The 25,291-nt window shown below is 45.4% G+C and overlaps 1 protein-coding gene across 14 annotated transcripts in view; it reads right to left on the reverse strand.

The window, feature by feature from the left end:
* The window catches only part of CACNA1B (calcium voltage-gated channel subunit alpha1 B), a 302,614-nt gene that overhangs the window by 85,330 nt on the left and 191,993 nt on the right, over positions 1-25,291 (reverse strand). For all 14 annotated transcript variants that reach the window (XM_084494378.1, XM_084494376.1, XM_084494371.1 and 11 more), the window contains 5 exons: positions 22,395-22,526; positions 21,409-21,481; positions 16,396-16,513; positions 10,183-10,250; positions 5,158-5,264 (listed from right to left, as the gene is read on the reverse strand). In XM_084494378.1, coding sequence (XP_084350504.1) covers positions 5,158-5,264; positions 10,183-10,250; positions 16,396-16,513; positions 21,409-21,481; positions 22,395-22,526 — 498 coding nt within the window. The remainder of the gene's footprint in view (positions 1-5,157; positions 5,265-10,182; positions 10,251-16,395; positions 16,514-21,408; positions 21,482-22,394; positions 22,527-25,291) is intronic.

Here is a 25,291-nt window from a genome sequence, read left to right on the forward strand (position 1 = left end):
CAAGAGGGACACAGAACAAGAGAGCGTCTTTCTGTGTAGCTGTTTGAGTCACCGTTACACCAACAGCAAGGGCAAAAAGGTAAGCTAACGGGAAGAACCACAGTACCTCACACATCAACACACATCAGGGGGGAGAAGAAAGGGAAGAAGTCACAAGCCAGCAAGAGAAAAAGAACACCTCTGCTAGTCTACGCACCATCGAGCACGGGACGTTTCATGGGCTGGGTGTTCAGGCATACTTCTTGCTGGGTTCTGTTGGGTACCGGCAGCCCAACAGGGATTTTGAAACAGAGCACAGTATTCCCAAGACAAAAGGAAAACATGGAGTCTCTGAGATGGAAAATGCCCTAAAGAAACAAAGCAACCCCCCCTCCCTTCATCCCCAGACCTGTACAAAAGGGACAGACACCTCGGAGAAGTCACTGAAATGATGTGCCACCTCTCTTTGCTCTCAGCAGTTTTCTAAGGAGTAGTCAACTCGCTCGTGTTACCAGGCAGCATCTACCTGTAGGCACACAATTAAGATGCCAACTGCTTGGAACAACCACGTGAGGGACCAGCAGAAACCAGTCACAGCCTGGAGAGAGGAAGAGGTCTTTTGGGGTTGGAACACTGTGCTGAGAAGCATGTCAAGCTTTGAAAAATGGTAGTGGTCAGTCCCATAGACAGTGTTTAGCTCTGGTGCCCAAGTTTCATGAAGTGCCTTTGCTACTTCCTACTAAGTTTCATCCATCACATCTGGGAAATTTTTCTCCCATACAGAACTCAGCCCCTATACCTAATGTTTGAATTGTTTCCTTGGGTCTGGCTACCACTACAACACATTGCCATGTAAAATTAAAAACAAACCTAAGTAAATAAATGCTAGAAGTTCCACTCAGCATGACTTGGATGTGACTACTTAACAGGTTCCTACAAATTTAGCATTTGCATGCTGTTGTGATTGCTTTTTTAAGACTCTTCCCAAGAAAAGGTGAAGGCAGGCCACTGGAAAATACACAGGAATAAACAAATTCAGAGGCTGTTTTAGCCACCAGCTCAGAATCCCTGGAGCAGCCGTGGGGAGGACAGGACGTGTGCTTTGGTGCTCATTGACTCTCCGACTGGTCTGCTGGCCCGCGCGGAGCACCCATGCCGTGTGTGTGCAGCGCAGCCCCTTTTGTACGGGACATTGGTGCAGCTCTGGCCGGAATAGAAAAGGCAGAGGAGGTATCCAAATGCAGGGAGTTCAGGCTTTGGGTTGGCAAAGAGGCAAGTTCATCTATATGATGTAAAACTATTTGCACTGGGGTCTTCGTGCTGGCCATAGAAATAAGCCCGGCAGCTCTCCCTTCCACTGGCACCTATCCAGTGGGGACCTTGAGGTGCTTTACACATTCAGCACCTCAGTTGTTGCCCCATTTCCCCCCCTGCTCCGTTCTCACCGCCAAGGAAGCTGCACCAATGGCTTGCTCTAAAGACCCGTCGGTCAGTACAGCGGCTCAGTTCGAGAGGCTGAGTGGTTTCGATGTTGTACAAAACAGAGGGTCTTAAAGACAATGCTGGGCAAACTGGACAAACCCAGAAACTCACCTCCAGAAACAACAAAGCAAGGAAAATGCTAAACAGAAAACAAAAATCACAAAAATAAGAATGAAACAATGGGCTAAAATTAAAATGCAGTAACTTATGTTAAACAAATACTCTGTTTTAAACCAAACATTGCAACAATGACAAAAACAATGTACCATCCTATTTTTTTCATCCTGAAAATCCACAAAACAAAAAAGCCCATTCAGGATAGAGTTCACCAGGTGAAGAAAAAAAAGGTCAGAAAAATCCATTCCTGCAATTCCCTTTGTTGGATCCAGGAGCAAGTCATTGAAATCCTGGGAGAGCAAAGAAGTAGGAGCAATAAAACAAGTGCACGTAGAATATTGTAATAAAGCACCCTGAGTCAGCTGCAAGATAGATACCTGGATGCTACTGTAGTAATGAATAGATTATTAAGCAGATCCCCATGAAACAGCAGCACTTCACTATCTATCAACCATCAAACACACATAGAGGTAAAGGTACCATCTCAGACCCTCCAAGCATGCTGACAGACTGAATCAACAACCAGGTTCATAAGCCTATGAAATTATATTTTGTAACCAATGCAATAAATTGAACATTTCCCAGAGCTGAACTGTTGAGAGGCTCGAATGGCAGAGGGGAGCAGATGAATCAGTGCAGATAAACTGCAGGGTCACGAGAACGCAAACGGGGAGTGCACGCTGGTTTTGCACAGGAAAAATGCCAGGGGTGGAGAAGCAGATACAAGGCTACAGAGCATGCAATGGCCTGCAAGGAGGCGTAGAGGAGGATGCACTCTCACAGTCCTTGATATGGGACTGACAAAGGAAAGAAGCAAAACAGCAAGCACAGCACCTCACCAGTGAAACAGCAGAATGACCACTAGGACCTCTGTGGGAGGTGGACAAGCACACCAGGAACGTGAATATCACGCCTGAGGAAATGCAAGTCACGGTGTCCTCTGCTCTCAACACCTGAGAGACCTGGTTTTATTGATGAGGCAGAGAAAATGTTGATGTTCTCAGAACACTAACCCATGCTATAGATGCCTGTTGCTGTAGAAAATCCCTTTCCTATGTTTTGAAAATAAAATTGAGTCAGAAATCCAACCCAATATTCCTTAGGACAAACTGATGGGGTAGACCCACAGACAGGACTGCAGCAGGACCTTGGTAGCTCAGTCCCATTTTTTCCCTGCTCCTGCTCACCAGCTCTGCAGGCATTTGCTTTTGGCAGTGTTATTTCCATAAGCCAAGAATCCTGTTTCCAGGACCTTTTTCATTCTCAACAGTGCTGAGCCACTTGCTGTACCTCACACATATGCCCTGGTGGGATCCCATCAGCATGTTCATGCCACATCACATCAGAGCTTGATCCAACACGCCTTGCCATCAACATGGCACCTGCTCCACTGTCTGCACCACTCTGTAGCTTAAGACCACAAGAAATGAAGTAAAGGGGTACATCTGGATGTCAATCATGGGTCCCTACCATCAGCCCTACTGTGCTACATAACGGTATCTCAGGGATCAGTGCTGTAAACCCAAAATCTGTAGCTGCTAAGCCCCTTTTGGAGTTCTTACTATGGGTGAATTTCTATACTAAACATGACTGTGGCATGCACTCATTAAACATCTTTTGGATCATCAGCCAACAATCCATCCACTCATCTATCAATCTCTTGCAAAATACCTCACTTCTCCCTTGCCTTCTCCTGTAGGTCATTACTCATTTGGTCATCACCCTATTAACCTTATACTTTTTTTTTTTTTTTTTTTTCCCCAAAATAAAATAAAATAAAGTCCTGCACGTGTTGCGAGTGGCTATGTAAGCACCTCGCTGGCACTACAGCAGAGGGGACTGGAAGCCAGGTGACGGTGGTACATCGATGGCCTCCCATGCAGCATGCCTGATGTTGCTCTGGTTAGTAGATATGGAAGCAACTGGTTGCACTTCTAAAAGTGTTCCCTTGTAAGCCTGATTACCTGCCTGCAGACATGGCAGGTGGGTTCTGGGTAGATACAATTTGAGGCAAAAGAAGCAGAAATCTACAATTTTGTACTTTCAATTTTGGTCACAAAATTGGCCCTGTGACATTGAAAACCAGGTGAAAGCCTGGTGAAGAATCACGGAATAAAGGTTATTTTACGTAACTAACAACGTGGTATGAAATCTTAGCTCTGTTAAAGCACTTTGGTTTCTAAGAAATTCTCACGTGCACCATGCTTTTGATTAAAAAGAGAAGAAATAGAAGACAAATAGAAGAAAATAAGTGTTATCATCTTGTGTTATAACATAACAGTTCCAGGAAATTCAACAAAAAAACAAGAGCAAGTATCCTCATATGACTTTCCGTCAAGACTGGACATCATTGTAACAAAAGGATTATATTTAAAGCCAACAAATAGACATGGCATAAATAGGAGATGATTATAGCAGTAATTGCAAAATAAAATGGTAAGAAGAATAAAATAGTCAAATTAACAATATTCTTTCCCTTCGTATATAATGAGCTGGCTCCATTTGGCCTATTGTCTGGGCTGAAGTGGATTAAACTTCCCCTAAAAAGGTCTCACGGGGATCTTTCTTCATTCCAGATCCTTCGGAAAAAAACTGCACAGGAAATTCATTTTTCTGTGCATCAGCTTCCCTAGACCTAGGCAGTCTCCCCTGCAAAAAGGCATTAGAAAATACCAGCAACATTCAGCAAAACACAGGACCAAATTTTTAATGTTGCTTGTCCTGACGCCAATTCCAGAAGAGTTAAATGAAACCCTAACAAGAAACCAGTAAATCCACCCAAGGAAGGCACATCTCAAACACAGGGCCATGCAGGCAGAATTCTGCTCTGACCTCAGTGACATTTGGACAAATATTTCCACCTACAAATAAAAGTTTTGCTTCAGTTTAGATCAGTGTATGTGAAAAAGTGGGCCCCAAAGGAATATTTTCTAAGGATTCTTCCAAAACAGTACCACAGAATCTGTGCATACATCTACATCCATGTACTAAGAAAAACCTGCATTTGAAAATGCAAATGTATATTTCTAGCTATGAACCAGTGACTGTTCATGTATGTGACTTTATTCATTCCTGCAGTCTTTCAGGCAACAAAGAGAGAATGCTCTTTTTTTTTTTTCTTCCTTTTTTCCTTTCCTTTCTGATATTTTTGAGGATGTGTTTGCTCTTGAATCCTTTAAACAGAAATCATCAAACAGTATTTAATATAAAATATGCACACATACCTCTCAGAATTACAAATCCAAAGTGAAATGTTAACACTTCACCTGGTGAAATCTATCCTAGGACAGCTTAAAAAAAAAAAAAAGAACCAACTTCCTAAAATATGGTTATTTACAGCAAGGCAAAAGATGAAACATTACAAAGGAAAAAAAAAAAAAAAAAAAACGAAAAGTACTTCGATCCATGGTTAAGTGATCAGTGCTGAAGTATTCAGTCAACCTACAGACTGTCAACAACAGAGATGGCATAAAAAGGCTCACAGAGTACTATGGGATGGCTCCAGTTGAATAGACATATAGCGACACTGAAGAACAGAAACCACACGATTAAGGTCCCAAATAATAAAATAACGCTTACGCGGCTATGGAAATGTTAGCTGCCGACATGGGGCTGACTTCTGCTACTTCCTTGGCCTTTTGCAGGGCGAGCTTTTGGTTGGTGGCTTCCTCCATCTCCTCCTCATCCTGGTGCAGAAAATCAAGACAAATCAGAGCATGCATCACTTAATGACAATAACCACAGCTCCCCGAGACATGGGTGTTGTGTGACCATCACCGCTGTGCTGTGAGGACAGCAGATAGTCATTAAAATAAGGCAGAATTTCATAATTTCTTGCAAGGACCTCTGGGTACGGTTTTGCTGTCAGCAAAGAGATAAGAAACACAAGGTCTGCTCAAGTGCTCGGTGCATTTTTTGCTGGGAACACATCTCCCTCATGAAGCTGTCTTACCTCTTTTGGGTATCTTCTTATCCCTCAGTGGTCTGGCATAGCAGGGAGAGACCTGAGCAGAGGTGTGACATTTCTGGGGTAAAGGCAGCCCCCTTTATCTCAGACTTGCACATGTGAAAACACTCAAAAGCCTACGTCCTACTGAAGTGCATGAGACAGACTCCTAAAGCCTTCGTGACTTCTTGCCAAGGTGTCTTGTCTGAAACAATAATCCCAATAAACACCAAAGGATTTGACTGGCTCTGCTCACGCTAGTTTTATCCCAAATATTTCCACTGATTTGAGTTGAATCACTGTGAACGTACAGGGTGAAAACAGAAAGGAGAAGATGTTGAAGCGTAGCTGGTAGAGTCAAGTGCAGATCAGAAAGCTGGTCACGTTCATGCTTTCTGCATACCCCTCAGATCTCATATTTGGACTTTTATTGGTATTGCAAGTTCCCTCAGAGTCGAACTGTGATTTATTTTCTCCTACGTGGTGTAATTACTAGAGAAATAACACTTAAAATCAGAGTGTAACTGTAGTTTCTTTAGCAATTGGATGAGGACAAAAGACAAAACAGGATCCCACTCAATTCCAATAGTCATATGGGTTAAACTTCCTTGGAGTTTTTCTAGCCAGTCAAATTAGATAGTAAAATCGGGGCAGGAGAAATACCGACACTGATGGCAATGTCAGAACCATCGTTCAGGGTGCTGAACCACATGCCAAGACAAGAGCAGGCACAGGCTCCTCTGTCAAATGGCCCGGGTCTACATCTGCTCCTCAGAGGTAACGCTGTGAAACAGTTACATTTAAAATAGATGTCTTACTGTCTGCATTCACTAACTTCAGGAAAGGAAAGCACAGAGATTTACCCATACTGAATGCCATACGCATGATTCCTTGCTCTGACTTTGGTGTTATTTGCTTAAACTGAACTCATTTTGAAACTGTTTTCTTCTTCTCTTTAAAGAGGAAAGATAAATTATAGGAAATTTGTAAAAAAAAAAAAAAAAAAAAAAAAAAAAAATCCGTTATCATTAAGATTTCATATTTTTAAAAATTTCCCCTTTCCAAACATTAGCAAATCTATTACAAAAAAAGAAAAACAACAAACAAACAACAACAACAAAAACTTAGTGTAGCAAATAAAGAATGAGGCCACAAAAAAGCCTTGCTGAACCATTATACAAAGTCAGCAGTCAATATTTCTCAACAGCCAATTTCCAGTAAATTTATCAGCGGTTGGGATGCTACTGTAAATCTAGGGTATCTGAGGACATAAATCTTTCAAGAAATAAATTCCCAATAAGGCATCTTTGGGGGTTTTCTTTTCACTCAGCAGGTATCTTCAAACTGTTCCTTCTCTTGAGGACTCGCCAGGGCTTTTAATTTTTCTTTCTGTGCACCTCAAGCACCGGTTGCAGATTTGAGCATCTTTTTTTAAAGTTCTAGCTTCTACTCCATTCTCCCCAGTGCATCCGAAATGCAATGAGAATATTCATTGTCATAAACGCAGCCATCCCTAACTCAGAACAAGCATGCTCTTTAGCAGATGACTGCTTAATAATATTTCTGCAGCTCCTTCCACCCAGAGATTTGCGATCCCTCTACAAATACTAATTAATTCTCTGCCTGGTACGTGCCCTGTGATGTCTCATGGGGGCAGAGGCTCATCCTGCTCTGCTTGAAGCTGGCAGGGGTGATGGTGCGCGACTGAGGCAAGTCTCTGAGCTGTGACGGTGACTTCAATGCCACCTCTGGGAGCTCCATCATCACCGTCATGGATAAAGGCACTGCCTATAAGGACAACTCCCTCTTACGTTTCCTTTCCATTTTCTAGAGCTCTAAATCTTCACTGAAACCACAGTTTATCACATGGCAAAGCCTGTCTTCAGTGCTAACCGTAATTATGTGCATAGTTAACACTCACTGTTCTTCATTAAACTCCCCCAATTAAAGACCTCTCCACTGGGATGGAGGAGAAGTCCCCGTGGCTGCTATTCCTCTGATTTCTGAGGAATTCTGGTCTAATTTTACATAAAATTCACACATCCCTCCTACTACATGCTTTTATATGGCTTTCTTGGAGATCGCTGCCAGGGTGCAGAGATCAGAGAACACGCCTGGAGCTGGAAGATGTTTAGGAAAGCCAAAGGCTGCCCTGCTCACCCACCCACGGCAGCTCTCCGTGCCAGCTTAGCCAGAATGAAGCATGCCATGTTACCGAAGGGGAGATATTGGAAGCAAATCTGGGGGCAATTTCAGATTCTACTCTGAATAAGCAGAAGAAAGATCTGCCAGTAGATGGAAATAAAGAGAGAAGGTGACCCAAAAGATTCATGATAGGTTTGAGAAATGTCTAGAAACAACACGGGGAGAGTTCAAGCAAGGGAAAGTCAGAGCCAGCACGGAAGGAGGAAGAGAAGACCTGGGGATGGAGGGGCAGAGGCTGGAGAAGATTCTTTATATAGTCAAAGCAAAGAAGGTGGTTATTATTTTTTCCCCTTAAATGAGTCATTCCAAAGTACTGGTGAGTTTTGTAACAGCCATCAGATGATCAAGCTGAAGTTAAATATAGCCACAGATCTGATGCACCCTGGTACAGGTCACAGGGCCCAGCTAAGGCTACTAAGTAAATGTTCAAATGCCACGATAAATGAAGTCCAAATACGCAACCAGAACTGGAACTGTTGGTCAAAATGTTTCAGTCCTGAAGGTTAGCTGGGAAGCTTTCTATCCTTCTAAAATAGAGGCAGTTGCAAACCACTTATGGCTTTCCCACACTACATGCAGCACGGATCTTGATTAGTTTTACAGTGTAAATGTCAGGAAAGTCTCCTGAGATCAACTGACTCCTGAGTAACTTAATTATACCTCCAGGCCATTTTTGGTTTTGCATGATCATATTTGCTTTGCCATAAATCCCTCGTTCTCCAGGTATGCTATACAATTGAATTATTTTTATCTTTTTCTTCTTTGGAAATCCCCACAGAATTTTGGGGATCATAAATAAAATTAAAGAAAAAAAAAAGTTTCTCAAGAAGCTTTATGATTTTGCAGTGTTGCTGAATCCATTAATATTTAATTATATTTTGTAAACATCAACAAAGTTAGGTTACTAGCTGTTCCAGTCAGCTGCTGAAATATTCAGAAGGCAACACTACAAAAATTAAGTAAGGAATAGGATGAGCTTTGTTATCCAAGAACTGTGCAGGACCTGATCCTCTCTCAGTACATGCCAGGGATGCCCATAAGTCTCCTGAAGGGGCTAGGAAGATGCATGCCTCTGGGCCAAGCCCTGAGCTGCATTATAACAGACCAAGGAGGCAGAAGAAGGTCTCACAGACATAGGAACATTTGTTATCCATGCTTCTTGCATGGCCTGCACTGGGCATCAGCTCTCAGGAAACAAGGCTCTAGCTAAAGCTAGGAGCTGAAGCCAGTAACGTGGCAGAAAGGAGAGCTGGTAAAGACAAGCTCAGCCACAAGAGACATGGATTTCAGCTGGGAAGAGTTGGCTGCTTCCATCCTCAGCAGCTGGAGTGGGATAGGGAATGCCTTGAAATCTCTGGGTGTCCCTGGACTGCAGTGCTACATCCCATAGCCATGCACTACTGCTCCTTTCTACGGGTCTAAAAAGAGAAAGTATCCCTGCGAGCTGCTGCATAAACACACAGATAGTGATCCTCTTACCCGACAGGGAGCATACAAGCTGAAGTTTGTAAAATAGAACTGCTAAGGTGGATGCGGTGCTTTTGGAGCCAGCAAGTCTTTGACTTATGGCCATGGGAGCAGCACAGCAATGGGGTGTGCGTATCCACATCCACTTGGTGAGAGCAAGCAAAAAATGTGCAAAGAAAATCTAATGCTGCCTCATAAACATGACTGAGTGTGCTACAATGAGAAATCAAAAGTGTGCAATAATATGAACACAAACTGCAGTATTTGGACTCCTTCCTACACAATATAGGGGCTATACATTTTTTTTTTTGTCTATAGGGAATGCTTCAATATAAATCCAAGCACACAGAGAAGCTACAGCAGTGTCATTTCCAGCTCTTGCCAGGACCTGGCTTCCTGCCTGTGCTTGGGCTGCTGCCTCAGATTGCTCTTGCACCTGGTGAGAAGCAGGAAGGTTTTAACATCTTGACTTAAAAGTCACTGTAGCCTCTTCAAGTTGTTTTCCACAGAGTTGTTCGGAGAATGTTAATTCTTTGATTCATCCCCAAATTCAACGAGGTAAGAAACACTAACATGAGACAGCAAAGGCAGCAGTACAACACCTGCGACTCCCCAGGCCTAAACTTCAGATGTATTACTGAGTCAGCCAACACCCATTACTTGTTCCGCCTCTGCTCCTGAAAACAGCAAAAGCTACAAAAGTCTGTGCACCTCCACACAGCAGCAACACGAGCAGTGCCTGCTGCTCACCCTGGGGTGGAAAGAAGCCAAAGAACACAAAGCAGTTCACAGAAACAAGCCTCCATATAACTAAACAAAACCAAATGAGAGTAGACCTCCAGGTCCTTAACAGGGGTCTCAGCAGCATAAACTTGTACACAGAGGTACAGCATGGAAGGAAATCCCTGCCTCAAAGTGTCTGCAATGTGTGCTGTGGATCCAGCAGCTATGGTCTAAGTTTGAAGAACCAGAAGCCTCGAACTTACCTTGGTCAGCTCTTGGGCATTTGCCAGATTGTCCACGGCGATAGCCAAGAAGACGTTCAGGAGCGTATCTGTTGGGGAGCAGCTAAGGAAAAACCTTCACATAGCAAATACAGCAAATGGTTCCTCTTCTGCTACCACTACCCTTCTTTCCCCGTTCCAGCCATAGTATATTATGGATAAACCCCTCACACCACTGCTTTGTCCTCGTCATTCCCAACTCACCCACTTCTGCTGGGACCAGCTGAGGAGCACAGCAGGTGTCGGACACCCATCCGTGTCTTCACCAGCACACGTGTACTGCTGGGATACACTCACACCCCCCCCCACAGGATTTCCCCTTCATTTTTCCCTCTTGCTTAGCAGGATGGCTGGCAGCTCCTGGACGTGGCTCATTTTAAAGACAACACAAATGCATTGGGTGTAACAAAAAAGTGAGGCTGAGGTCAGTGCTGTGCTATACACCAATGGGGGGAAACGCTCATGACTTACCACACCGGAATCGATGTGACAATTAGAGCACCACGAACATCCTCTGTCCTGAAAGCTGCAGTGTCCTGCAGAGTACAGCTACAGCTGAGCCCGTTAGCAGGATGCCCAGCGTGAGCTAATGAGCTCTGCCAGCACACAGACCCTTAGTCCAGCCACTGCACACAGCCCACCTAAACCACTGCCAGTGCCCACGCCAGCCGGGCTCTCTCTGCAGAGCACTGCATTATATCACTAAGACATCACATTTCCCCACAGTTATTAACTCACTCATTGTTTTCACTTTTCCTCTTAATGATTTCAGCTATTACTTGGCCCTTCATATATTTTATTGTTGTTGTTCCAGTTAGGTGTCTGCAAAACAGCCACAAAGCAACCATAAATCAGACACCTCTGCATGTGAAAGGAGAGCAAGCAAAGCAAAACCAAGCCAAAACCAATGCCCAAGAAACAAATGCATTTTGCTCCCATACATTGCCTGGTGACAGGACAGTCACTCACCCCAGCTATGCAAAGCTATAACTGCTGCTCGAAACGCGAGCGTACATGGCAATGAAGTTGATCTCATGTATTTACTCTCTGGAGATTCACAAAGGCTGAATAGCAGTGTGATGCCGCTGCATTGTGTTGTCCTCACCTGAGCCAAATAGGAGTCTGGGACTCCAACTGCAGGAGCTGTAGGCAGGTAACTGACCCAACACAAAATAACTGCATGTGGCCCTGCTTTGGTCTGTGAGTTGGAAACGATGCACAAAGTCATGCTGCAGGTGGGGCAGGAGCTAAATGCAAGGGCTGAGTGCTGGAGGGAGCAAGGCGAGCCGCTGCAGCAAGGACAGAGAGCTCCCAGGGTGCCAGCAGAACTGCAACTAGATTTCAGGAAACCTTCACCTCAGCACCCGCTGGTTGCCTTCCATTTCTCAGCAAGACTGCTTGGAGGAAGCACCAGAGGTTTCTCTTCAAACAGAGGAGCCAGGAGTGGTGTGAGGCTGATCTGGTTGCAGGCTGGTGGTGCTGGGTGTCTGTGCCCAGCAGGAGCGTGCCCAGCAGCCCCTGTGCCCTGGCAGCCCTGCTGCCTGCAGACCCTGCTGGCTGGGGAGCCATCACCCGACACTGGCAGGGCTTCAGGAGACTTTTCCCAGGGCAGCCGGGAACCAAAGCTGACCCAGACACCCAGCTCAAGGCTTTGCTTTCCATCGCAAGAGCAATCGCCAAACTTAATTCAGCCAAGACTTCAGAACCAGACGTTCAGGCCTCTTATTCCCATTGGGATGAGTGTCTCCAGAGCCTAAATACCCATCAGAAAACAGATCCTCTGCCTGCGACAGTGGAAGCAGGAGCTGTATTTAATCTTCTAGGATGCATCTGCATCCTGCAGGGGATGGGACGCAGAATCCAGAGTTTTCTCCAGGCAAAGGCCAGGTTCTCTCCATGTCATATAAAAGAAGATAGAGGTTTTTATTGTGTGAAGGTGGTTCCCTGGGGACGTCAAGAGATTTGAAATGTGGTTCCCATCTATTGCTGCTTCCTCTGTTCAAGCAGAACAGCAAGGAGTATGGGGCAGGAGCACCTTGATCCTGCTGAGCCCAGTGAATAAAGAAGCAGAAGAAGGGAAAGATGATACTGAAATGTCCCTGTGTCCCTTCACCTTGGAAGTGAAGCCTCTATCTCTTGCTTGGGGGCAATGAATATTTCAGTAATAAAACTGTCTTGCTACCTCTGCTTCCTACACACATGTGCTGAAATTGTCTTGTGTAACGTAGTCAACTACTGGAAATATAATTACATTTTAAAAACAAACAATCACACACAACTGTTCAGGCTACTTTGACTCATCTCCAAGCAGATGCATTCTGGTGGAATTGAGTGTTTCTGCCCCCAAAGAAGGTCCCTCAGCCCTTTTTGTAGAGCTTGGGGACTCCCCGACACCAGCTGAAATCCATTTTCTGGGCCAGGCTGTTCACCCCAGCCAGACCCACGGACCAGGCCGGCCAGCTGAGCCGATGCTGGCACTGAGCACGGCTCCTCCATGCTGGAGCAAAGCGCAAAAGGCAGCCAGAGTCCAGGGCTGGGGGGGATGGCTGGCTCCAGGCATTTGCTGCTTTTCATTTCAGGCTTTTCTGTACATTTTTGGATTTTTTTTTTCTCCTCCTTTTCCCCCTCAACAGATGCACCAATTTATTAATTTACCGGATGACAATGAATACAGGCATGGTGTAATTTCCTAGAAAATGAGCCAAATCCTGCTGTCACTCCAATCATACTACTTTCATTAAACCATTTAAGACAGAGAGGTCTGGCTCCACATGGGCTCTCTGCAACTGGAAATGCAATGTGAGATAATTCTGACTTTTAAAAACAGTTTCTGGATCATTTCCTTGCAATGTGCCTTGAAAATATGAACTGATTCAGAGAAGCAACTGAGCTGCAGCGAAAGCAGGGGTAGCCAGAGCTTCCCAAGCTTCTTTATGACCTGGAACAATTATAGTGCCCCAAGCAGCTCTGGGAGGGGAAAGGAGTCATTCGTGGTTAAAAAGAGAATGTTTTAAAAGCTGACCCCAGTTCACTAAAGCTGATTCTGTAACAGGAAGATTCGATCCAGGTCTCCTAAACTCTTAAAAATGAACTCAGGACGTGCCAATGTTTAAAAACTGAAAATAAAACCACTCCCAGCAGAGGAACCACAGTGTTGTAGATGGGTCTTTGACTGATTTCAACATTAGCCAGAAAAATAAAATCTGAAAGGCCCATGTAAGAAATTCAGTCACAGTCTGAATTCTGCATGGGAAGGACTGGAGGCAAATCCACAATGGGCAAATGAAAAAGATCCAGTGCATAAAAAAAAAGCAAATTCATATTGCCTTTAGAGGAGAGTTCTGCAAGGCAAAGAGGGGGAGCTTTCTGAAAGAGAGACTGACCATAACATTCAAGTCCCAAGTTAGAGCAACAAAGAATTTTACCTTAAGCTGATCAATAATTAAGCTAATCAGCAGCCCAGCCAGTGCAGGCTGCTCTGCACAGGGTGTCCTGGTGCCTGCCAGGCTCGGGGGCTCCAAGTGGGAAGTGGAACCTGCGGCTCCCCCCGTGCCTCGCCCTGCACTGCAGCATCGCTGACATTAATGACTATTTTACTTCCCACAGAAATGCAGGACTGTTATTTTCTGGCAAACTGAACTTTATTTTCAGACCTTCCTGGTTATGTTTTGACAGTTAAGAATAACTTAAGTCCCTGGTAAGTCACACGGTTCAGCTTTCCCTCCGAGATAAATGACTGCCTGCTGCTTGCTCTCAGCATCAAAACCATAACTACTGAAAAGCAGGGGTAGCACTGACCTTACCGAAACCCTGCTTGAAACATCAGCACGAGCATTAGTGGGCTTCTTGCGGCAGCTCCTGCAGTAAACACAAGGAAAAGGTTTAACTCCTTGTCCTCTGTTGTCTCTGCTCATGGTGCTTAAAGGCAGTCAGTGCCCGTGTGAAGCAGAGGGCTTGTCCAAACCATGGAAACCTTCAACAGACAAAATCTTGGCCAGATCTCCAGGTCTCCTACAAGAAATTAACGGATATGCTTCATGTTTAAGACCCTGATCACTGGAAGGTGGTGAAAGAAGCCTGCTAGGATCAGTTTGCCTATCTCTGTTCTTTCTGTTCACAACAACCCAGTGGCTGCACTAAATTCATCCCCACCTTCAGGGTTCAGAGGGGATTAAAGTCTCACGCTTTACCTATGAGGATCGGTTCCTCGATAAATGCACAAACAGTGCCCCGAGGAGTTCTCTGGCCGTGCTCGAGGCGCAGCCATGGGCAAAGAGGGAAAGGCACCAGAGATGTCCCAGGGACGGCGATGCCTGTGGCAAGCAGCATAAGGGAAAGCAACATGCCGGAGCTCTGCGGGGCAAACGTGGATTTGGGGCAAAGTGGACAAGGTTTCAGCCCAGCACTGTGCCACAGCAAGCAGAGGCAAAGACCAAACTCATGGCAGTCGTGAGATGCGAGGCAGATCCTTATTCCAGCTATGTGAACTTCCCCTGCTCTCTTTCCTTTAGGGGAAACACAAGGGAGAAGCCCCTCTTTTAACTAATGGGGCAAGAAGGGAATTTATACCCTGTTCTTCAAAAACGCTGCATCTTCGCTGCTCTAAGGTTAAAAGTCTTTCTCTCTCTCTGAGCCTTGCTGTCAAGCTTGATTACAGCTTAATCTCATTTCCAAATGCCAAGCCCCGAGGACCGAGAGCTCTCCCTCCCTCCCAGCTCTCCACTGACCCAGTTTTCAGACGCCTCGTGTTTCTGGAAGGAGCACGCTGAGGCTGGTGTCTGAGTGGAGCTGCTGGCCAAGCCCACGTGTCCTGGCTGCTGTTGCTCCGATAGCACACGTTAATGGGGAAAATCCCTCAGACAACCCTGTGGGACAGGCACGGCTCTCACACTTTCTGCTCTGTTGTGGCTCCTCATGCCACAGGGGAGATTTCACGCAAAGCAAAGGGCTGGAGCCCTGTCTCCCAATCCAGAGGCTCTGATGTCCCATGTCATCTAATCTTGACCCCCTGTTGTAGAGATCTACATCTATAACAACTGCTTCTTTAGCACGGGTATGGCCCCCTGCATACCTTTCCCTTTCTTCTAAGTACCCAGCCAACATTGCCAGCCTTAGCAGGACTCCTAGGAAGAGACAAAAGCTGGAACAGTAACTGGGAGGAAGGTTCACAGTGCTGGGACACCCTACAGAGAGCTCTCCAGCAGAGTTGCAGTGCTCAGCATTATTACCCCAGAACAAACAAGGCAGCCACACTGCCTCATATACACAGCAGTTTTCAAGTTCTAAGGATGCTGTTTGCCACCACACAGCTTATCACTGCAGCCAGCAAACTTCTTGTGCCAACGAATTTATATCTTGCAACGCTACACAACATCAGCCCGTCAGCAGTCTCCATCATGAAGCAAAGAGCCACCACAAATTCTGAGCTCTGCTGGCTCTCCAATCCCACACAGCCATTAGATCCGAGAATCTCTGCTCGGTTCTGTGCAAAACACAGCCTCCCTTCCTAAATCCTTGCTCTGTGTGACTGCTACTTTTGGCAGACTCCTCGGGACTCTTCTGGAGGACACAGTCTTCCCAGTATCCTCAGCAGATTTTCAGGACAAAGCAGAACAAGACATCTTAATAGATCTCATCTGTCTGGTCTTGGAACATGACCAAATACTCCCAGAGCCCCAAATTCAGGATCTGGACTCTGGTTTAAGCATTATGTGGAGACAAGACGTGTTCAAGCACTTAGAATAGCATAGCTAGTTAAGCTGTTGTGTAGACAAAGACGCCAAGGCACTGGAGCCTGATTTACATGATAAAACAATCTCAATTATTTCTCCCACTGATCTAGTATCCATAAAGATCTTCAAGGTACAGAAATCCTGCTCTGACTCAACTTTATTGTTTTTCCCACAACATAAATTAACTCACAATAGAACTTCCTCAAACTAAACCATTAACAATAAAATGGACAAGGACTGTGCTCACATTGCCATCAGAAAAGTGATGCCAACACGGACAACTTGCCTACAACTCTTAGCCCAGGTGCTGTAAGGAGCAAAGCCATAACAATAATCAGGTTTTTAAAAGTGCTTGTGCACACACAGAGGTGTGTGAGTGAAAGGAATAATGTAAACTAAATTAGATTTTTCTGGCACCCCTGAAAGGGTGTGTACACTAACGCAAGGCAGCAGGCAAGGATACAGTTACCAAACAACGTCAGGACGATGAAGTAAATGGAGGAGAACATCCCCGAGTGGACACCACCCTGCGACTCTATGCCGTGGTACATCACCGCGTTCCAGTCTTCCCCCGTCAGGATCTGCACAGAGAAATTTGAAAGGGAAGAAGGGGTGACACAGAGGGAAGACAGAGCAGAGACGGTCAGAGGCGCTGGGCAACTCGATGCAACCCAGGACGGGTCTCCCGAGGGGAATGTTTCCCACCCCTGCCACCAGCCTCCCTGCAGAGGCGGTAGAAGTCTCATTCCTACACATTCCCCCGCCCCCAGCAAAACTTCTGACTTCTCTCCATTTTTAAGTCCTGCAGAGATGCCAGGTTTTAGCATTGCCCAGGCACCGAAGAAAACCCTGCCTCCAAAGCTCAGTGTCCTGAGTGGGATCTCCCCCAGCTTCAACTCCTTTCATTTGCTTCATGCAGGAAGGGTTTGCTCAGTCATCACCCCAACACACACACTTTATATACACTTTTTGGTGACCCACATAACAGGACAAACACCTGCAGACCCCTTCCACTACTCGCCAGCCCCCCAGGGCTGCAGACAGCCTTGCTGCAGCTGAGCCTGGCTCCAAATGCCAGACCCCGGGCAGCACAGCCACCACGAGGCTTGCCCGGGCTTTGCACCGCCACAGTTCTTTTCCGGGCTTCCTGCTTCCCAAGGCCACAAGGAAGCAAGTTACCCAAACAACCACAAATCTCAAAAAAAAAATAAAAATAAATAAAAAAAAAAATAACAAGGAGATGCAATACCCAAATGTGTGAGAGTGAGGACAGGAGAGGGTAGCTTCAAGGGGACTCTGCTCCTCCCGCGTCCTTGTGCACGAGCACAAGCGCAGCCCAGCCTGCAGAGCTGTCCGGGCTGCAGGCTGGGATGCTGACCTGGGGCTTATTAGCAAACACATGAATAATAGAAAAGCTAACCTTAATAAGTGGAAACACCTAAGTCTAAAATAAGCCTTGTCACTCTAGATGCTAATTTTGCACCAGTCTGAACTGCCTGCCATTGCTGTTCTTCACCAACGACTGTAACACAGCAACATTTTCAGCAGACCAACCCTTCATCTGCCCACCGGGACAAGTCTAACAATAGCTACTTTCAGTACATTAAAAATGCCCACCGGAATTCAGAGCTCAAATGCCCAAATAGGAAGCTGTCTCTTTAGCAGAAGTAGTATGGAAAAAAGAAAACCACCAACACCACCAATGTACTGATCAATCCCAAGTGCACACAGTACTCTAGAAATAATTGCAAATTCCAGACTAACCATCAGCTGCTGATAGAGAGAAAATTTCTTGCTGCAGAGTTGGTGCTGATGACAGCATTAAAGCAAGAGCAAGGAGAGACACAAGGCTACACAGTGCATATGCAACCTTGTTTCCTAAATGCAGAGTCTGGGCTCAAATAATTCAGTGCAAGCCCAGAGCATCCCACGCCACTCGAGTTATGCTGGGTTTACACCAGAGACCATGAACCAGGCCACTGGGCTTTCAGCTCTGGCACTCGACTACACAAAACTGTGTCCACAAACTTCTGCTCACCTCATTTCTGTGAATTCACAACTGTTCCTGCTTTCTAGAAATAATCATACAGTGATTTCTGTTCACACAGACATTCACAGAAAAGGAACTGGTGGGAGCCCTTCTGTGCCCTGCATAGGACCAGGGGTCACAGGTGTCACAAGTTACAGGCTACACACAAACCCAGCAGGACTTGGGTTTCAAAACCCCAACCATATTATTTTGAAAGTGGAACAACATCTTAAAGAAAAAATCTGTGTTTGCTTTATGGACCTGTTTCAGAGAGATAACTGGTCTAAACTCACCAGACTGCCTGTGCAGAGCTGAGGTTGCTCTGAGGCCCCAGTGAGAAGATGGGGACACAGACCCAGTGTCCTTCCCCAAATTTACACCATTCCCCTCCAGCTGGGGCAATTATTTAGGCAATTAGGTAGCAGCCCTCAAGGAGCAGAGCACCTGAAGTTAATAAAGGTCTTTCTGGTTATAAAGTCTGTGTTTACGGATGCCATTAGAACTGCTTCCTTCTGGAGAAGGGACAGCAGTGCAGATGGCAAGCGATATGGATTTTGGTGTACAGGGAAGTCCAAAGATTTTGGATTTTCCCAAGTCCCAAACTGCTTTTGGCTGTCCCTAGCAAACACTTTGTCCACTGCAGCACAGCATTTAGCAGTAAGGCTTGGCTGAGGGACTATTGGATGATGGAATAAAAACTGCTTTCAAGATCTGCTGTAAAAAATCTTAATGGACTAACGAGCACACAAGGGTGGAAGATACTCAGCTGCTGGGGATCAGCACAGCACCATTTCAAAGGGCTGTCCTGAAGGGGAGATACTTTCCTGAAGGACCTGAATAAATGCCAGATCACTTAACTCAGCATCATATCTCACAGTGGGGTCAACAGGGACAGCTGGGGCACCAAACCCTGCTCTTCCCAGACCTTGGCAAGGGCTGAGGTCCGGTCGCATCCTGCCACCACGACTCCTCACCTCCCCCAGCAGCCACCAGGGCTCTGCTTCCCTTCCTTGCAGCCAGCAGCGTGCAGTTATTTGAGCAGCAGCTCTCCAGGAGCAGAGCACGTATGGTTAATAGAGGTCTTTCCGCTTTATAGAGTCTCCGTGTTTATGGATGTTGTAAACACTCGCAGCTCAATGACTGCTGCAACAGGGAGACGTAGCTATTTATTTTTCATGCCTGTATATATGAATATATATACAGTTTGTATTTTGTATACACACAGTTGGGCATTCAGCTCATAATATCTTACTCGGGGGCCAAGAGCTGGAGAAAAATGTGTGATGCTCTTAAAGGGAGTTTAGGGATAGCAGGACTTGGTTGCACCAAATACCGAGTTCAGCGAGCTGCCAGGCGGACACAGCATGTCCTGGGAATCCCGTAACAGAGGACTGTGACCCAGCTGGGTCTGCTGAGACAGACAGGGTTAAGGCAGGCTGCGGGACCTGCTGCTGTGGTTTGGTTTTACTGGATGCTGGCGGCACCAGCACTGATTTGGAAGCAGTCAGCTGGGGCTGAGCCCCTGACAAACTGCACGCATGGGGAGCCATTTCCCCAGACACCACCTCCAGCTGCTCCCCAGGTGCCCCCAGCCCACCATCTCTCTTCTCTATCTCACCCCAGGTTATAGCAGAGGGGTTGGTGCCCCGGACCCCCATCCCAGCTATTCTTCCCTATTCCCAATTAACGAAGAGATCACCACTGCCTCCAGCTGGGTGACTGCATGTCCCATGCAGCACAAATGCAGACGCCAGCATATTGATACTTGGACTTGATGATCCTGAAGGTCTTTCCCAACCTAATTCTGTGATTCCATGTTCAAACTCATGCAGACCTGAGCTAGGGAAAGAAACCAGGACGGGAGCAGGCTGTGCCTTAGGGAGATCTTCCAAATCCATCTTAAAGCCTCAGCAATGGGATGGGAGATGGACACGCTGTATCTGGCCTTATTATATTTATTCACTGGATGCTGCTGCTCTGCCCATTAGAGCAGCAACCAAATGAGTCTGCTGCCTGGCTGAGGTTAGAGGAGGGTCCAAAGCCTCTACTGAAGAAATGTTAATGTGATACTTGCAATTCGAGGGGGGGGGGGGGATGCACCAGGAGTAGAGGTTATTAAAATATCTCTGTGAGACTGATGAGAGTTAAGCAAGCGCTGAAAGTTTTGCTGGTTTTAATTCATAGCTCTGATGTTCTTCACAAATGACATAAAGCCAGCAGTATTCTCCTTCATCCCACAGCCACTACGTTACGGGGGCATTCATCTTGGGAACAGAAAGGAAAATATCTCTGCTAAGATTCTCAAGAGACAGCTATAGTCCCAAACCAAAATAGCAATGAAATCTCCAGATGCTCATATCCGGAACCTGACTCGGGCTCCATTCCGGCTCTGTGGCAATACCTTTACATTTCTTTAAGCCCCTTTTTTTGATGAGCACTAGAATACTATGCAAATATTAATCTACCGTGATTTGCAATATCCTGCAAGGTAAGTACTGCAGAAACTGTTTCACATCTGGAGAACAACAATACCCACATGAAGCTGCTTATGCAGAGGTCATGGGACACATTTTCTTTTAGATTTTTTCTTTTTTAATCCAAAAACTGTCATCCACCCAATCTTTTTTTGAGCATGAAATACATACTCCTGGATCCATACTCCTTACTGAGCTGGGTCAGAACAATTTATGTAGGACAACATTCAAAAAGCCAGAGGATGCTCCATGGACTGGTTACCTGCACATTGAGCAGGGTTGTGCACCCCCAGCCCTCTGCTGAAACACCTGAAGTGAATGCTTAAAAATGGCATGTAGGCAAGTGCTGCAAAATGAGGCTTTAAATCTGCGCATTGCAACTCCCAGAGCTGCTACTTCTTCCTGCCATCACACGAACTTGCCCAAGGCTGATGCCTCTTTATGTGCTCCCCCATTGATTGTAATTCTTATCCAGCATTATCTTATCTTGAGCTATTACAGTGCAAAATGCTACATTATTTCCTTACTGCCTGGAGCTAGCTCAGGCATCTCTCCTCATTAAATCACGGCAACTGCAGGAGAAAGTGGAACAGGTCAGCCCCACACTGGCTGGCTGATTTACGGCAGGATGATTTACACAGCCTGCCACATGCAGTGCTGCCAGTGCAGCATGCAGCCCTGGGGGCATGGGCCTCAGGAAGGAGAAGGCATGGACACACACCATCCTTGAGCATGGAAAGACCTATTTTAGCGAGATTTCTTACCTAGCAAAAACTCTTCTGTTCTAGTTTCCCTTAATTCCATAGCACTGATCTTTAGTGGCGCATTGACTGCTCAGCGTAGCCAAGATACATAAGAAGGAAGGACTTCTCCTTCCCTAAGTTCTGTGGACACCTCTCTGCTCACCATAATTTGGAAGAGATGCCCAAGAATTTCTTTTCTAATGCTGACCCAGGACAAGGGATGGCCTTACCTGGAATACCGTGAGGATGGCAGCTGGGAAGGTATCAAAATTTGTGGTTGGCGTTTCGTCTTGAAAATTGAATCTAGAGAAAGTAATAAATAATAATATATAAAAAAAAAAAAAGGCAGTAAGGGACGAGCAACTCTCCTGCAGTCCCGTAATACCCTGTAACCTTAGAGAGCAGCACTTGCTCCACCCAGAAACAACATCCCAATGAGTACAGCAGGGAACACAGCATAACTGAGGATGTGGCTAACAGGAACATTAGCAGAAATTAAATTTAGATCCTTGAGAAAATTTTGATGCTTTGAAATTAATTATGTCCATAGTTCAAATGAACAACCAAAAAGCTCAAACAATTTGCAGAACAAGCCATTTCAATAAGTTTTTGCCCACAAGTGTAAAAGTCAAAATTGAAATTACCCACTTATTGGGACAGTTTTATTTTAAAATTTTAAAGATAAAATAGGAGATGATTGAAAAAAAAATGTTATTTCATTCTAAAATTTTATTTTTGAGTTTAAATGGTAATATTGTAATACTTCTTGTTACAAAATTCATTACAACGGGCATTTCTTAGTGGAAAAAATCAGATTCAACAAAACTGTTTTCAAGCAGAACAATATACCTATTGAAAAGAAAATCCTGCCACTCTGGCTATCAAGGAAACAATTTGCTTTTCCCCTCAGCAGAAAAAGCGCTGCCTCTCCCAGTCCTATCTGAGAGATCTGGCTGAACCAGGCGATCATAGAACAGCATAGGAGCCTTGATGAAACCGAGAATTATGATAACTAGAAGGAATTCAGCTCTAGGAAACGTATCAGAATGAAAACCATCTTCTGTAAACCAGGGACCACTTCTCAGCAGCCCAGACAGAGATTGACATCTGTACCCTCGATTGCAAATTTTCAAGCCCTGCAGCCCCTTTACCCATGTGTATGCCAGGTGATTGCTCTCAGAGTACCCCTGAAAGGACAATGGTTAATTAGACTTACTGTCCTCCAAAGAGCTGCATCCCCAGCAGAGCAAACACCACGATGAAGAGGAACAGCAGAAAGAGCAAACTGATGATGGACTTCATGGAGTTCAGCAAGGAGACCACGAGATTCCTCAGGGAATTCCAGTATCTATGATGGAGATCAAGAGAGAACATTAATGGGAGAAGAGGCTCTTTAGTTTAGAAAGTAATAAGATCTGTTCTTTTATTATTTAAAAAAAAAAAAAAAAGAGAGAGAAAAGAATAACAACAACAAAAAAAAAACAACAGGAGGAATGGCTGGGATTATTGGCATCTTTATTCTCCTCTCTGACATATATGACTGAAAAGCACAGCTCAGTGACAGAATCTCCTGTAGCATTCCAAGGGCCAAGATGGTCACCCTGGTGCATGTGTACCAGCGCAGAGAAGTTCACTGCAGTGAAAGGGCTCAGTTTAATTTCTCAGCAGCCCCTTTCCTGTTGTAGATTTCAACCTTTCTGCGTAAGCTCCCCCATGTTTTTCATCCCACATTGCAGTCAGCAGGAGTGTGAAAAAATGGGATGTGTCGATATCAATGAGAGGCTGAACCTGGGGACAGTGAATCCTTGGCTTCACGAGGCATAAAGCAAGAATAACCATCATCCCTGCCAGGAAATGTCCCCTTCCAACTTATCAAATGCCCTGAGTATTCACAAGCAGGCTTAAAACCTCACACGCTTAGACACTTCTGTAGATGTTTAACACACACTCATGCACAGCAGATGCCTTCTGTGCGGGGCAGTTCAGCTGTGCAGTTGAAGCATCCAGGACCAAGCAGCCACCTCTGAGGATGGAAACAAATCCAGGACATTAACTCCGACATGACAAGAGGGAATGGCTCAGCCTGCATCACAGCCAACACAACCACACCACATCCAGCCATCTGCTGCAGCCCCTTTTTGCTTCTATCCCCCAACGTGCCCAGAGGTTGCTCCAGGCACACGCATGGGCAGGCATGCTGTGTGATGGGGAGGGTGCCCAGGAACTGCCCCTTTTCTTGCCCTATTTGCCTTATTTCTATTAGGAAAACTAATGACTCAGAAAATGCAGAACTAGCCATCAAGCAAAGGAGCTCTTCGACAACCTCCTTTTGGACAGTCAGGCACATGGAACAACAGGGCAACACATGCAATATCCTGTGTTAAAGGTTTTGAGACCAGAAATTTTTAAGGCAGGAATTAAAAAAATAAAATGAAAACCACCACTAATTTTCCTCTTCTTCCTCTCTCCCGTGCAGCTGGGAGGACTGAACCAACCCAGGCTGAGGATGGCAGAGGCAGGTCCATGCCAGGAGGAGCAGGATCACACACTCCTGGTGCACCCATTCCAAGATTTGTGTCCATAACACAGTGACAACAGGTTTCAGGGGGAAATTTTTGTCTCCTGGGGGAATATCTTTGATTTTAAGAGATGCAACCACACCTCTCCTTGGAGAAGGTGGATGGTTTTGTTTGTCACAAAGACTTTCCCCTGCTCGTCACAGTGACTTCAGGCAAAATCTGCCAGCAGCACCAGGCTGGCACCTCGCAGCTAACCCAGCTGGACGCTGAATTCCTGGAGAGGCCTCGGCTTGTCTTGGAAGAGCTCAGCACCAACTCCTGCCTGATTACGGAGCACAGGATATAACAAGGGGCTGCATCTCTGCAGCTGCCAGTCCCCATTTGGTTCAGACATGACTAAGAGGAAAATATGTGAAACACCTTCCCCTGTCTTCCTCTCTGAATTTTTCTCTCTTAGGCTGTGTTGACTCTTTGGGCATCCTGCTGTCACCTTTGGGACTGCTGTAATTTAACTTTTTAGCTATTACATCACTCTGCCAGCTGCAGTCACACAGATTTGGGCCATAGGAATCAAAATCTCTCATATCATTTCTTCAGAGCCAGGTGGATTGCCATTGTCTGCTACTAAACCCAGAGGCAAGGAGCCTCGGGGAAAAACAAAAATATGTGAAAGACACAGAAAATGGGCAAAAATTAAAACTACTCAGGATCAGGATGTTTTCACAGTGAAGACCCCAATAAGAACAGGCGGGCAGCTGTCTGTGCCTGGTGCTACATCTTTGGTCGCTCCCTAAACTGTGCCCAGATCTGCTGGGGAAGCTGGGAAGGACCTGGTGACACCATGAACATGTTTCTGTCATACCAGGGGAAAAATCCTCTTAAGGCAATTTCTGCATCAGTGGGGCACAACTTTTACTTACCATACTGGGAAGGGGGGCAAGCACCCAAATCACTCCATGACTTGCTTTGAATAGTTAAACATCAGGCTTTGCCCCCTTATTATACTGGTTAAAATCCTGAATAGTCAAAATTGGCAAAGAGATCATTTAAACTTGCAAAAATGTCTAATTCTTTTTGAAAAGCACAACATACAATCAGATACACCCAACCTCAGTAGCTCTGGATAAAACTAACTGCAGACAATTAATTACTAGAATTTTCTTTAAAAGCATGGAGTTTTCCATAAGATTAGAGCAGAATTAGATTAAGTGACATTTTTGGAGCACCACACCTTTTGCTGGACATTTACAGAACTTCATCTTTCCTACTCCCACCGTGCCTCAAATGACACATTACCATGCATGAATTGTTGATCTTCATGATGATTAGCAGATCTAAATCAGAATACTCTAAAGAGCTAATGAATACCATGCATGTGAATAGTTAGGAAAGTACTTAGTTCCTTCAAATTACTGTTTTGTTCGAATGTGACAGCCTATGCATTTGGGTTGCTGTTCTGTTTTTGGTGTGTTTGTTTTGGGGGGTATATTTCTCTTCCTGATTTTTTGTTTGTTTGTTTGTTTTGTTTTCTCTGTCTTATCTTTTTCTCTTTTAAGTGAAGAGAGTGATGGAAAGATGGGAGATGTGAGGAGGT

This window comes from Aythya ferina (genome assembly GCF_964211825.1).
Source record: "Aythya ferina genome assembly, chromosome: 20".
NCBI lineage: Eukaryota > Metazoa > Chordata > Aves > Anseriformes > Anatidae > Aythya > Aythya ferina.